The sequence below is a fragment of the Haemaphysalis longicornis genome, unplaced genomic scaffold (assembly GCF_048455015.1).
Source record: "Haemaphysalis longicornis isolate Haplotype H1 unplaced genomic scaffold, Haemaphysalis longicornis Haplotype H1 scaffold_9, whole genome shotgun sequence".
NCBI lineage: Eukaryota > Metazoa > Arthropoda > Arachnida > Ixodida > Ixodidae > Haemaphysalis > Haemaphysalis longicornis.
This window is the reverse complement of record NW_027526460.1, coordinates 167,147,328-167,160,748: the sequence shown is the minus strand read 5'-3', so window position 1 is coordinate 167,160,748 and position 13,421 is coordinate 167,147,328. Positions and strand designations below refer to the sequence as shown.

Genomic DNA, 13,421 nt, shown 5'->3' with positions numbered 1-13,421 from the left:
CAGGCATCCGAGAGAGTAGCGTGAACCGGAGCAGTCCCACATGGCAGCGCACAGGCCCACAGATTGCGGCCTTGATGCCCCATCGGAGTGCCACAGGGCCTGGTTCTCCCTGGGCCCCAGGGGAGCCCCTGAGGAGGAGCAGTCAGGGGGGGGCTGCTGCAGGCTCGGCATAGTCGCACCCGTCCAGCTCACTGGACCGAGAGACGCTCTGGTCCCCCGTGCGGTCGTCCGCCTGCACCAAGGACAGCAGGGTCAAGTGCCGCTTTTCGGCCCCACCACTGGCATCGCAAGTGCCTGCCACAGCACAAACGTTCCCTTGCCCTTGCCACTCAAAGGCCAAGCACGGAGGGAATAAACCACCCTTCTGCTCTAAACAAAAGCTCACACATGTTCCCACCCTTCCCGCCTTCATTCAACAGCCAACTGTAGCGAGACTTCCTCTCTGCCCTTTAGTTTTTGCATGACACTTCAGTGCCCACTTCAGTCCATCTTCATGTGGCCGTGTACAGCAAAATTGGCCACCTTTTAACCCTTGGTAGTTCGACATCAGACCCTGCCCGACAATGCAACACAGCCGTAGTGGTCCGGTGCCAGGCTCCGCCTGACTTGAATGTTCAAGGTTAACTTTTACGGTTTTTCTCACTGCAATATGCCCACATTCTTGGTATACGTGTTGTGCCATCTCTTGAAAGATAAGCAAATTTTGCTTGCTGAAGTTTCCTTCTGTTTGCACAAGGGTGCACCATAATGTTCAACACAGCCCCCTCTGGATCCCACAGCATCTTCACCTGTGCACTGTTTGCTGAGAAGCGTGGCCGCTTTCTCACCGCACCAGTTCTACGGTGGTGCACTCAGTGAAAGCAGTGATGACGTCAGCAAGGAAGAGAATTCTGTGCCTCCAGCAGATAGTGATGCCACAGAAGCGAGTGACAAAGACCACGACAGCAGTGGAGATCATTACTGTGTCAGCTACACATTTGGTTGTGAGACAATGAAATGGTGGCGAAAGCTTATTTTTTTTGGGCTTCTAGAGTTTTTCACTGTCAATAGTTTTATTTTAAGGCGCACACAGCCCCACAATCATGGATAGGAATAGTAATGACACCTGCAGTACTGTCGCAACCTCATCCAGAAGCTGCTGGATGACACGAGGCCTCGAGCCAAAAAGCGGGGCCCATCTGCATGTATGGAGTGCGAGGAAAGGCTAGGTGGGACGAGCCATTTCATCTGCAAGCTCCCAGGCCAAAGCAGCAAGGACTGTGCTGTTTGTAGCGATGGAAAAACAAAAGGAGGCAGGAGGGAAACTGTGTTTCTCGGCAAAACCTGCAGTAACAACCATGGCCTGCAGCCAGGAGAATGTTTCAAACCATTTCACACGCTGCTCAAATATCGGTGAAGGAGTTGCAAGCAGAATGCAACAGGAAAAATAAGTATCCTGCGAGTTTTTCCTGCGCGGTTCGTGTTTTTATTCGCGGCACCAGAAGCTCGCAAAATAGTTTCGTACTGGGACGGCCAGAAAGTGGGTAAAAGTGAAGTTTTGGACCCGAAAGGGCTGTAACTGGGGCATGATGATGCCAGTGAAGCTCTCCTAGGCATTCCTTTGCCAGCTGTAACACCGCAACAGGATTCGCAAACATCGCAACTTGTTTCGTGTCATCTGCTTGGTGAAGGTGCAGGGCACATTCCCATCCATCGTTCCAAGTCTCTTGGATCCCGTCGGACCGCCCCAGCCACAGTGAGTCATGAACGGGACCATCCCCAGGCAATGACCAGCTGACATGACCAGCCACGAGCCAATGAGATGACGACGCCGATCCCGTGCCCAGTTCTCCGGCACAACTCTAAGGGCTTAGTTACACAGTAAGTGCACCGGTGACGCAACACGATTGGGGGTGTGCCCCTCGCTTGGCGTCACTGGTGCACCTACTCTTCCACTGCTTCTCGCTGGAATTTTCATCCTTGTCCTGCCCCTCAACCCAAAGCCCCAACCCAAGAACACATGCGTTTGCATACCAACACAGCGTCATTTCAAAACGACGCCCCTTTTTTGAAGAATTCTGCCCCAGAAGTACAGTTAAAACTGTGTGACAAATATTTTAGCAATATGTATTCACAAGTTCATAAAAACTTAACTGGAGGTTTTTGTAGTGTTGCATTTGAACGTGGAAAAGAAAGCTAGAAGCAATGTCACGGGAGCCCAGCCCAGCCCAGGAGCCCAGATCATGCGGCGACCCCAAATGCCAACAAGTTCATCTCGGTTTTGGTGCAATACTCAGCCAGATAATAGTGCAACCCTTGTAGAGCACAGTGTGCATAGCCACTTTTATTATGACCCTCTCCGGGCTTTTGCTGCGCTAAAAAAAACGCAGGAACGGTCATTTTGGCCAAAGTCAGTATTTTCTAGTGTACCTGATGTCTGGCACGCATGTCTTCCCTCACTGCCGCTGGATGGCGCTACTCGTCCACTTTTGTGGAAATACCACTATGCGAACAGGCATGTTGCGCATGAGCGGTTGGTTCAACACCAACTTTTGCGCGGCCAGGAAAGGACAATTTGTCACAAATCATGCATTCGGTTTGTTTATGTTTTGTTTTTACCGCCCAGCTGCGCCCGTTTGTGCTATCTGTGTCCCAAGTGAGGCACGTGTTCCACTATTTCTTCCTCATGCTGCATGGGTTATCTCATTTGATAGGGAGAATGCTTTGCCCTAGTGTCACTAGCCTAGAATAACCTTCTTTGATCGACAGTGTTCTCGACGTAATTCGACGGTTCGGGAAACAACCGCGCTGAAAGATAAATACCCGCAGAGCAGATGCCACGGCAGTCGATTCGCCGACACTCACCTGCACACGTCACTTTGTTGACTGCTGCTTTGCCGCCTGTGTATTCATTGAGTTGTTAAGGGAGCACAAGTTCGCTCCACTAAACTTGTTTTCCCTTAAAGACAGCTGCGTTGTCTTTGGCTGCATGACAATATGCCTTTCCCCAACAAAGTGCCAATGTGGATCAGTTTGTTTAGTGGACCGAAACAGCAAAGGACATGGCAGTTCGGGAAAGCACGCCTGGCTTGACTGAAACCGAGGAAACCACTTGGTACGTGGTGGCGGTGTATTCAGTCACTTCTACGCCGCTACGCATCACTGCTGCCTCGCTTGCTTGCGGTTTATCATGATGCAAACAGCGGCTGTTTGTGCCATGGAATCGATGGAAGGGAAACGATGAAGGAAAATGTGCCGTTTGATTAGCAATTTCTCAGCAACTAAGGCATCTCGCGGCACCGAATCAATAGTAAAATGGCTATGGGAAGGTCAGACCGTCATTTGAAGCCAACTTGCTGGTCGCCTTCAGTGTCCCTTTAAGCACACTGATGTGGCAGAACAATGCAGGGTGCACCAAAGTACCCCGACGAGCTAATCCTGGGGGGTGCCATCAGCCACAAGTGCCACAGAATCAGCTGGTCTGCAGGGCATGGTGACAGTACCGAACCGATGCTGTCTGTATGCACGCAGGTCAATCCCAAGATTTGGCTGCACCGTGTGGGTAGCGGCATGCAAAAGTAGAGGGGTTTGCAGTACCTAGCCTTTCACAAGGTTTTCCCAGAAGAGACAGCTTCACTTTGCCAAGCAGCAAAACATGTGCAGGCCAGATTAAGATCACCTTCCCCGATTCCCAAAAATAACCCTTTCCTTGGACACAAATTCCAAGCTGTCAACGGTGCAATGTGTTGGGCACACACTAATGGCTGTGCACTGCGAATGGGTTGCCTGGCAAGTACGGCCAGTGCATCGGTCTCCCATCAGTCGGGGCAATGGCAAAACCAGGCACAGCTGTTACCTTGGCAGCGTGCAACAGGGATAAGATCAGGGCCACTGCAACCGAGGGCCCCTGCACTCACACTGGTCGAGAGGCTGCTGTCATCCAGGTGGGACAGCTCCTCTTGAACGCTCTCTTCCGAACCGCTGGGCTCGGTCCGCCGTGATGCCGTGCTGCAGAGTTGGGAGGTTGGGGCCGCCAAAACCGACACGCACATTGTCAACAGAGAACGTGAGCAGAGCCCTCCCGCACATGTTCTGAGCCACGTCTGTGGCGACCGAATGCTCTGCTGGGCTGGCTGGTCCACAGTCGCAACAAGACAAGCGCAGCAAGGCCAAAACTTCCTTTGTTTCACCTGTACACCTGGCGACACCTTACACAAGTAACGCAAAGAAAAAGAGATCAAACACGAGTGAAACCAGCGATTTAACTGGGGCTTTCCAAATGTCGCCCAAGGAGCCTGCCAAGTAGTACATGGAGGGAGCCCTGTGGCTGAATGCACTCTCGATGTGCTTTTTGTTCCCTTGCACTCAGCAAGCAAGTGCACAGTATTGCGCATTTTGATTCTCTGTGCCCAAAATGAAGCACAGCCCGCACGGCACCCATCTTTGTGCGGCTTGCTGCCCTCCAAGTGCCCTGGTTCCTGCAACGAGGTGCCACGCTTGGCCACAAGCGGGGGCAGTGCTAGGCGCCTCGTCACTGGGCACCTGTCAGACACAGATGCAGAGGAGCAGCGAGGCAGGCCCCAACTGGCACAGACCATCGGCACGCACAGCATGGCCATCCTGGGAGCCATTTGCACAATTGCACCCGGGCTGGCAGCTGCAACGTGCTCACAACTGGCCACACCAGGCCCTTTATTTCGCAGCTACCACAAGGAGCATTAAAGGGCGCATCGAGACAAAAGGCAGGTTTGGCTTATTCAAAAGACCGTCCCATTAGAATGGCCCTGACGCCACTTTTAATGTACACTTCACTCAAATAAGCTACACAATGAGGAAAAAAGAATAGGCACGTGACCCACAAGCTATTTTTCCGCGCCAAACTTGAGGTGTATTATGGGCAGCCCATTGAAATTGGCTGAGCCCGGAAAAAATCGAATGGAAACTAAACAGGAACCTCCAAGGGTGCAGAATGAGCTATTTGCGCTTAAATTTAGCACATATCCTTTTTATATGCAGTAAGAGTGGCGGGGCAAACAGTTTAAGTTACAAAGAAACATCTAAACGCAGGAAATGGTTAGTGCGGCCCTTTGCCAGCCCACACTGTCTAAAGATAGCCGGTGGGCGTGTTGGGCTTCTGACGTGACACTGGCCAACTGGCACAAGCGGCACGGCCACTTGTGATCCTGTTTGTCGAGTCGTACCTGATCACGATCACTATCAACGATCACACATGAGCCCTATCACTAACAACGATCACTATCAACTGTAACAAAAATATGGCAGGTATACAAGTCTGGTCACCTGCTGAGAGCAAACAGCGGTCCTTGAGCATTATGCTGCACCACCTAGGAACGTGGGCAATAGAGAGCACGTGAGATAATGGCTGCCCTGGTCAACATGCTACCTTTTGTTTTAGCTCCCTGCCCTGCATTTCTGATGTCCCAAAACGTACAATTCAGCTAGAGAATTGAAATCTAGGCTTACAGTGTTTAATTTGTCCATGACTAAAGCGTTGTTTGTTGTGGGACAGCCGCTGAGGGAACTACACGAGAGCACATCCTTCGAATAAACCGTCCTCGCCTTTGTCCGGCTGGCCCCGCTAAGGGCTGTCCCTTGTGTTGTCGTCGGTAGTTTAGCGCCCCCTTCCTCAGGACGCCCCGCTTGACCTATGGCCCTGCCTACTGCTCGTGTGAGGGGCGGCTGCATGGAGCGGAGGCATCACAGCTCTCCATCAGGGACAGGCGGCACCAGTGCCATGCCGAGGCTGCACCCCAGCTCCTTGAGCGCCACCTGGGCGGCCGTGACAGCCTGCCGCCCCGGGCAAGTGGCCGCAGGTGGAGAGGCAGTGCCCCAGCCACCCCCTCACAGTGGGCAGTGCCGCAGCAAGGACCGGGAGGCAGCTCACCTCGGACCAGAGTGGGGCTCTCCCTCAACGGCCACTGCAAAAGGCAAGAAGAGGACAGGCCTGCTCTCGGCACACAATCACCACCCCAGGCAAGCAAGGGGCTAAGCTTGCAGTGAGCATTCACTTTGGCACCCGCATACTGTAGATCAGGTAAAAATTGGCCCTCCTAGATGGGTGGGATTTTATTTATTTATTTATTTATTTATTTATTTATTTATTTATTCGTTTATTTATTCATTCGTTCGTTCGGTTGTTTATTTATTTATTTATTTATTTATTTATTTATTATACCCTCAGGGCCCGAAGGCATTACAGAGGGGAGTGGGTAATACACAAATACGGTGAGTGAAATTAGAGGCAATATAAAGCACAAAACATTTCCTAATTATACAATGTTAGCTAAGTAACAAAGCAAATAAGTACAGTAAACAGTAATTAGAGGCAGGTAAGTACAAAAACATTCCTGATATACAATGGTAGCTAAGGTGTTTTTGAACAATACCGGATTTTGTATACAGGCAATGGAGTCGGGAAAGTGGTTCCAGTCTGTGGCTGTCCGCGGGAAAAATGACTGTGAGAAGGCGTTAGTCCGTGCATGGGGTATCCTGACTGAGTGGTCTAAACGAGCAGAAATGTAATGAGGTGCTTGAATGAATTCACTGTGTAGTTCAGGGTGATAGAATGTTTTGTGGAAAGACACAGACGAAGAACTTTACGATGAGACGCTAGAGATGGTAGGTTAAGCCTCAATTTCATGTGTGTGACACTGGAGGTATGGTTATAATCGGATAGTATGTACGGGCCGCGTTATTCTGAACTAATTCTACTTTCTGAGTCAGGTTGACTTGGCTTGAATCCCAGCGTGATGCCGCATATTCACGCTTCGGCCAAACCAGCATCTTGTAAAGTAGTGTTTTAGTGAAGAAGGTGCTCTTGAAAAATTACGTCGAAGGTATCTTAATGCCCAGTTAGTGTTGTTGACGACATAATCCGTGTGAATGTTCCATGTAAGGTCAGCTGAAAGGTGAACACCTAGGTATTTGTAACATGACACATTTTCTAGAAGGGAGTTATTAATAGAGTACGAAGGTAGCTCTTGACGAGTTCGGCACACACGCATGTACTTGCACTTGTTAGTGTTTAGCTCCATGCACCAGATTTTACACCAAGATGTTACAGTGTTTAGATCTGCTTGTAATGTTATGACGTTTGGAAAGAAAAGACAATCGTAGATCTCTGCAAAAAGCACTCACGTCACTGTAGCCCATACCCAATTTTAGAAGCGTCCAACAAGTTTACGTAATCGTTATTGCATCTAAGAACACAACAAATCTGTCCAGCTTTCGCTTATCCACACACACCCGCTCACAACACTACCAGAACATTCAAACCACTGAAGCAAACACGGCAAAATCAACGGGAGGCTGCGTAGTCCAATGCACCGGCTCATTCCACCAACGAGCGGAGCGCCGACTGGTGGCGCAACCCGTCCAGCTGCCCGGTCCCTATAATTGGGTTTAACTGTATTCTCATCTGCTGCAGTATATACACTGAAACCTTTTAAATCCCTCCGTTCATGGAACACGGGAAACTAAAGACTACCTGTGCGTTAAAAAGAAGAGCACAACCAAAATTTGCACAAACTAGTATGGCAAACACAGTATGTAGTTTCAGGCACCTGCAGCTGAACCTGTTTTTGTTCGATTGGTAATACGAGACAACGCAAAGAAAATTTTATGATTAGTTAAGAAATACTCGATCGAATGCAACCCACAACTTCTCTCAGGCCTCTGTGTATTCTTGTATTTTGCAGGGTTTTTTTCCTCAGGAGTTTGTTATGGTCATTATTTTTACTCGCAAGTGCGTATAGGGCTACACACGTATATACTCTCAATTTTTCCTCCGTGTGTTGCACTGTTTCTTATATGGTCTTTCTTTTTGCATAAAATATGTGTAAAAATGTACTACTGTTCTGTAATGATGTGTTTTCGTGCGTATTTACGTCTATTTTTTGTAGTTGCTCAATAACAGCTCCTAAACCGCTTCCAAACTGTAAACGGACCTGAGAACTTGTCAGGCCTCGTGACTATTTGCCTCAGCTTCCTCTAAATGCATAAACTCCAGGTCATGTTGGGTGAAGATATTCTCTTCAGCGCACATTTCTTTTTTTTTTTTTCTATGGCAAATATTAGGCGCACATCTATTTTCAATCAAGAGGAAACTACGCGGCACAACTAAGGAATTCGTTGTGCACGCAAGCATTAACACAGGGACTTGTTTTCCTTTTTACAACTGCAACTCAGTTTGTGCTGCAGAAACGCCTGCTGGCACGATGGACTCGTTCGCAATCAAGTGGCCCAACCCAGCGCTTTGGTTGTGTCACCTGGCCCCAGTTGTGTGCCAATGCTTCGCCTCAACTATGCCTGGCGCTTTGTGTTTGCCCAGTAAAGTTGACAAGCACGGTACTAGGTTAAGTGGTTTGGAAAGGTTTTGCCTCCATTAATTTCTCTGTACATAGTGCAACAAACAGGATGGAACGGAGACTAGGCAAACAGTTGCGCTCTGTTTGCCTGCAATCATCCTTAGAATGGCTAAAAGCCTGAACTGCAACGGCTCTTCCTTGATGGGGCTCACGTTTGGCGGACAGATGCAGCAGCCCCTGGCAGGCCACTTCTGCGCATCGCTGCTCTGCTCAGACGCGTGAGAAACGTGCGTGCTCTCGAGAAGTGTGCTGCCCTCTTCCCTCGCCTGCGGCCACAGAGAAAGTGCACAGCCGCCAGCCAGCAGTGGAGCAAAACTGCGCTGATGGAGCCCAGTCCTGCCGGGGCGAAGCAGCGTGCCCTCTGCTCTCAGTGAAGCCCTGGTCGTTCCCAGAGCAGCTTCGAGTGGGCCCCTCGTCAGCCTGGCTCGGGAGCTGTGCTGCACAGTATACTGTGCACGTGCTCTTGCAGTCGGCTGCAGAGCACTGCGGAGTGCACCTGTGCATCTTCCAGCGAAGGCCTTGGGCGGCCAACCGACGCCACCGACAAGCAGCACAACCAGGGCAAGCCTACTGACGGTGTCCGGACAGGCGAGCCTCGTTGCTACTGGCCCCTCCTTCTGCCGCAGCAAAATTTTCGTCGCGTTTCTGCGGGCTTTTCTTCCCCGGCACGCGCTGGTACCACCTACCCTTTCAGCCACTAAACTGCCACCAAGGACGCGAGCCTCCCTCCCCTCTCGACATTGGGCGCCCCGGTGTCGAGAGAAGTATCCCAAGCTGCCTCTGTGCGACCATGACAGTCACTGTGCTGGTCCGGGAGACAGGGAACACATCTCCAGGGCACGCATCTTGCAGTCCAGCAAATGCAGCGCCTCGCAAGCAGTGCTCGAAAGGCAGCACACCCTGGTGTGCACACGCACGCCTCAGCACGTGCCTCCCAAAGCTTGCCGGCCCGCTCCTGCCCACACCAGCTCAGTAGGCAACTAGGTTGGCCCTCGGGAGAAGTCTGCTGTTGTGACCAGGGCTGCCACTTGTGCCCATGGCCAGTCATTCTGGCGCCCAAGAGTACGCCCAAGTTGCCTGCAGCTGGAGCCATGCAGCCGCTCTTCCGTGGACGCAACAGTCTGCCTGACGCGGGTGAGCACAGAGCTGCCTTCCCCGCTGCTGCTGCTGCACGAATGTCGGGCACCAGGCCTCTTCGCACAGGGTGGAGCCGCATCCCACACCGTTGGGGCCGGCCAAATGACACCGCGGCTTTGCTGATCCCACAGCAGGGATGCGCAGTCCTGGCCTCGTGTGATGCCACTCCTGGGAGGCTGCCTAAGCACAAGAATTTCGGTCCGTCCGTCTCTCTCTCGACTCATCCAGCCAGCCAAAAGTTGTGGGAAACCTTGGACAAGTAGTTTACGGGCAGGCGAAACCTTGGCAGATTACTAAATCAGGTGCCGTACCTCACACTGCCCAATGCTCCAGAGCAAAGATGAGGCATTTTAAAGGCAAAACAACAATGCATAACTGCTGGTACTGAGCAGTGTTTTTTGCATTGAAAATGCATATGCACTTGATATTTGCGATAGCAATTAATTAATGCATGTTGAAAATGCGTGTTTCGACCCAAAAAAAGCCCACAACTGAGCCTAGAGCCTTGGTGGCATTCCAAGAAGTCCAACAGTAGCGGAAGTGTCCAATAGATGGTGCACAAGCAGCGCAAATGTGGGAAAATTGAATTGAGTTGAGCACGCCACCCTTCTGTGCTTATCGTGGGAGCAAGCAATACGGGAGGGAAAGAGTGCGACAGGTGCTTGGGTGACAACAGAGAGACATGTCACGGATGGCTAAGTGAGCTGACACGCGGCCAGTTCTCCTCCCCCGTGATGCAGTGCTTGACCCCGCATAGCCTTTCAAAAGCAGCAATGCAAGTTAAGCACCCTGTGCCTACTTGGAACAGCTTGAGTGGCCCTCTGAACAAGACAATCCATTTCCACTAACCTGGGGAAAAGTGAAGCATGCAGTGTACAAGTGTATTCTCAGCACCTTGGCTTGGGGGGGTAGAGGTATGCAGCTTTGCCATAAAAGCCTCTTGTCTTTGAAGCACGAAGCACAAACGGCTGTCCCGGTGTTTTGTCAGTACGCGCTACGTTCTAGCGCGAGGCACAAACGAGTTTCCCAGTTCTTCAGTACCGTGACTACATGAAACAATGATGATTACGACAGCAGCCCCCCAAAGTGCCCCCCTTGGGCCAGAGTGTGGGAGGCCATGTGGCCCCGCATCCCTCGGGGTCCCCCTCTCCCCCCGAGCCTGGTCCGAAGGAGCTCACCTGGCGGCGCTGGGGGGTCTGCCGGCAACAGCGGGGGAAGCCGGCCGCTTGCTGCTGCCACTGCTGGGCTGCTGCTGCTGCAACAGAGGAGGACGCAGGCAGGGCTGCTGGTGAACACATTCCCCACAAGGGCCCCTTCTGTAGACTCCACGCCCAACGCTTGCGGGACGGCGACACTTCACCGTAACTGGGGCTTCACAGCAGAAACCTTTCTCCACAAACCGTCGGCAGGGCCTTCCGCGTTGCACCTGGTCTGACTGGATGCTACAAGAAGCGCTTGACGGCTAACCTGTGATTACAGTGCCTAGGTGCACCAAACATTTCTCGATAATTTCAGAAGCCCAAATGACATAAGATAAACGGCATTATGACGGCAGTTAAAGCGTGCACAGAGGAACTTCACACGAGAGCAACCCCTGGACATTAGGTTCTGCACTCGTAGCCTAACCTTCAGCATTGACAAACATTTGTGCAGTAGCTGTGAACCATGCTGCGAGAGAGGTCCCCTGCCACTTGCCTCTGCACACTCAAGCTGACGAAAGGTGGTGCTGCCCACGTACCCTTTTCGAGCTCTCTGGACCCCCACTGGGTGGAGCCCAGCCACAATACCAAACAGACCCTGGGTTCCCCATTCCTCCTCCCTTGACGCAAGGGCAGAGAACGCTGTTTAGTGCCCCTCACAAGTTCTCTCGCTTATCACGAGCTCGCACCCTCTGAAGAGAAGATCGTGCCACTTGCAGCACCAAATCAAACTGGTTGACAGCGCTGGCTGCGTCTTTTCTTCCATGCCACTGCCCTGCAGAACAGTTTGCACTGCCTGTCTCCATCTTTTTGCGTAGGTGAACGGGCAGCAGGCAATACCACCAACTCGCCCAACCCGTCAAATGAGGCAGCTGCAAGTCCCCTGGCCGCCCGTGTGTGTTTTTCTCTCCCAGGTGTGGGCGTCGCAGTGTCGCGGGTTTTTACTGTCCAGAAAGAAGGGCTGCCCCTGCCTCCTCTTTCCGAGCATCGCAGATGGAAAGTGAGCTTTTAGGCAAAAACGACATAGTTCACACCGCGGCCGCCCCCGCCTGTTCTTTGGCGATGCGGACGGCCGTCCACTGGGTGGGGAGAGCCCGGCCCCAGGGCCACTCCCCCGCAAGGCGCCCCCCCGAGACCCGAGCGGGGCTCCCCACCTGCCCCCTCGCAGGGGCAGCCGTTTCGAGAGGGTCCCCACCTCCCAGCGCACCGGCCACCAGGCACTGGGAGGAGCAGGAGCTGCCCTCCTTCACACGCGCTCTGCACACACAGGATGCACTGCTTCTCCGCTGTTCTCGCCAGGCAACACAGAGACCCCTCTCGGTTGGGTTCGCTCAACACCAGAGTGCGTGCAGGGTACTGCCAACCACCACGCACCGTGGAATGAGGCGGGGAACAAACACCGTGTCACTTAGACAGGCTCACCAGCAATGTGTTCTCAGCAAGCGTGAACAGCTAGTGGAAGCTAGTGGACAGTAACATGCACTGTCAGCTAGGCTCTCCTACACTGTAGACCAACCGCTCATAGTGCCAGACCGGATGTAACGCCGGTTTTCCTGGCCCCTGGTATGCCTCCCATAGAACTCAATGCATGAGTGTACCACACATAATGCGCTTGCCTGAACCAAAATACCATTTATATAGCGGTGTTTTGGTGGGTCCACTGTATCATTTTAGGGTCAAAAACAAGAAAGAAAAGAGACGGATTCAGCCATCCAACGCAGCCTGTGCTCCCTTCTCTTATCTTACTTAGACACAGAAAAGATAAGAACTGGCACACCTTAGTTTGCGCATTCCACTCACATAGTAGCCACCACTGCCCTTGCTCTCAGCACAGCTCTGAAGATGGTGGTATTGAGGCACAGCCAGTTGCGATTGTAGCCTCGCGCAGATGAGCGAGCACTCTTTTCCTTTTGCAACATTTGGAGATAGTGAGCCAAGCCACAGTGCTGCAGGTATCCACTACCTGTACCTTGTGCTGATAAGCAACCCCGCCTTTAGCATCGTGAACGCAAGGCACAGATGACAAGAGAAAAAAGTCTGCATTGCGTTCCTGTTACGTTGTCTCACTGCCATTAAGCTACACTGCTTCCCTCCCCCTGTGGCATCTGTTCTAGATGCTAAGAAACGCGGATCCCTAAAATGTAAGGGTAAGTTAAAAAGCCCAGCTCGCAGCTTAGAAGGCCGTGCAGCAGCGTCTGATGTGGGAAAAAAAAGACAAAATAAAAACGATACCTCCGTTTTTAAGTGGTGTTCATTTAAGTGATGAATAAGGAGGATTGACTGAAAGGTAGCTTGCAATGTGGTTGAGTTGACACACGTTTTGTTTGTATAGTGTGGCACTGCTTATAGAGCAGATTTTCGCAGCTCCCACGACACACATCACAAGCAGTCTACGCTGTCCTTAAACTGTCCACTCTAGCGTTTCCTGGACAGGCAAAAGGTGTCTCTGAACACTACTCACGCCACCTCCGTGTTCTTGCCCCTTTGCCCGGTGAGCCTGCTCTGTTTCCCGCAGCATCTGCTTCTTTCCCGCAGCATCTGCTTCTTTCCCGCAAAGGTAATCAAAAAGTGCCTACAGCAATCACCTTGCTCAAAATGGCAACTTTTCTGGCTTCCTTTCAAGCATTCACTTTAACTCTTTCGTGACCGCGCCTTTTCAAAATCGTTCAATTTTAACGATACCTTGGGAGCCCCTTTTCATAGCGTTCTAGGTGTTGCT

At 51.7% G+C, this 13,421-nt stretch overlaps 1 protein-coding gene across 2 annotated transcripts in view; it reads right to left on the bottom strand.

Moving 5' to 3' along the window:
* The window catches only part of LOC144153037 (centrosomal protein 43-like), a 37,097-nt gene continuing 23,676 nt past the window's right edge, over positions 1–13,421 (bottom strand). Inside the window, exons 5-8 of one of the 2 annotated variants that reach the window (XM_077684669.1) lie at positions 10,682–10,755; positions 5,885–5,918; positions 3,897–3,987; positions 1–232 (exon numbers count right to left, since the gene is read on the bottom strand). In XM_077684669.1, the coding sequence (XP_077540795.1) occupies positions 143–232; positions 3,897–3,987; positions 5,885–5,918; positions 10,682–10,755 (289 nt within the window). In that variant the 3' untranslated portion in view covers positions 1–142. Of the gene's footprint in view, positions 233–3,896; positions 3,988–5,884; positions 5,919–10,681; positions 10,759–13,421 lie in introns of both variants that reach the window. The other variant, XM_077684668.1, reaches the window with a different exon arrangement.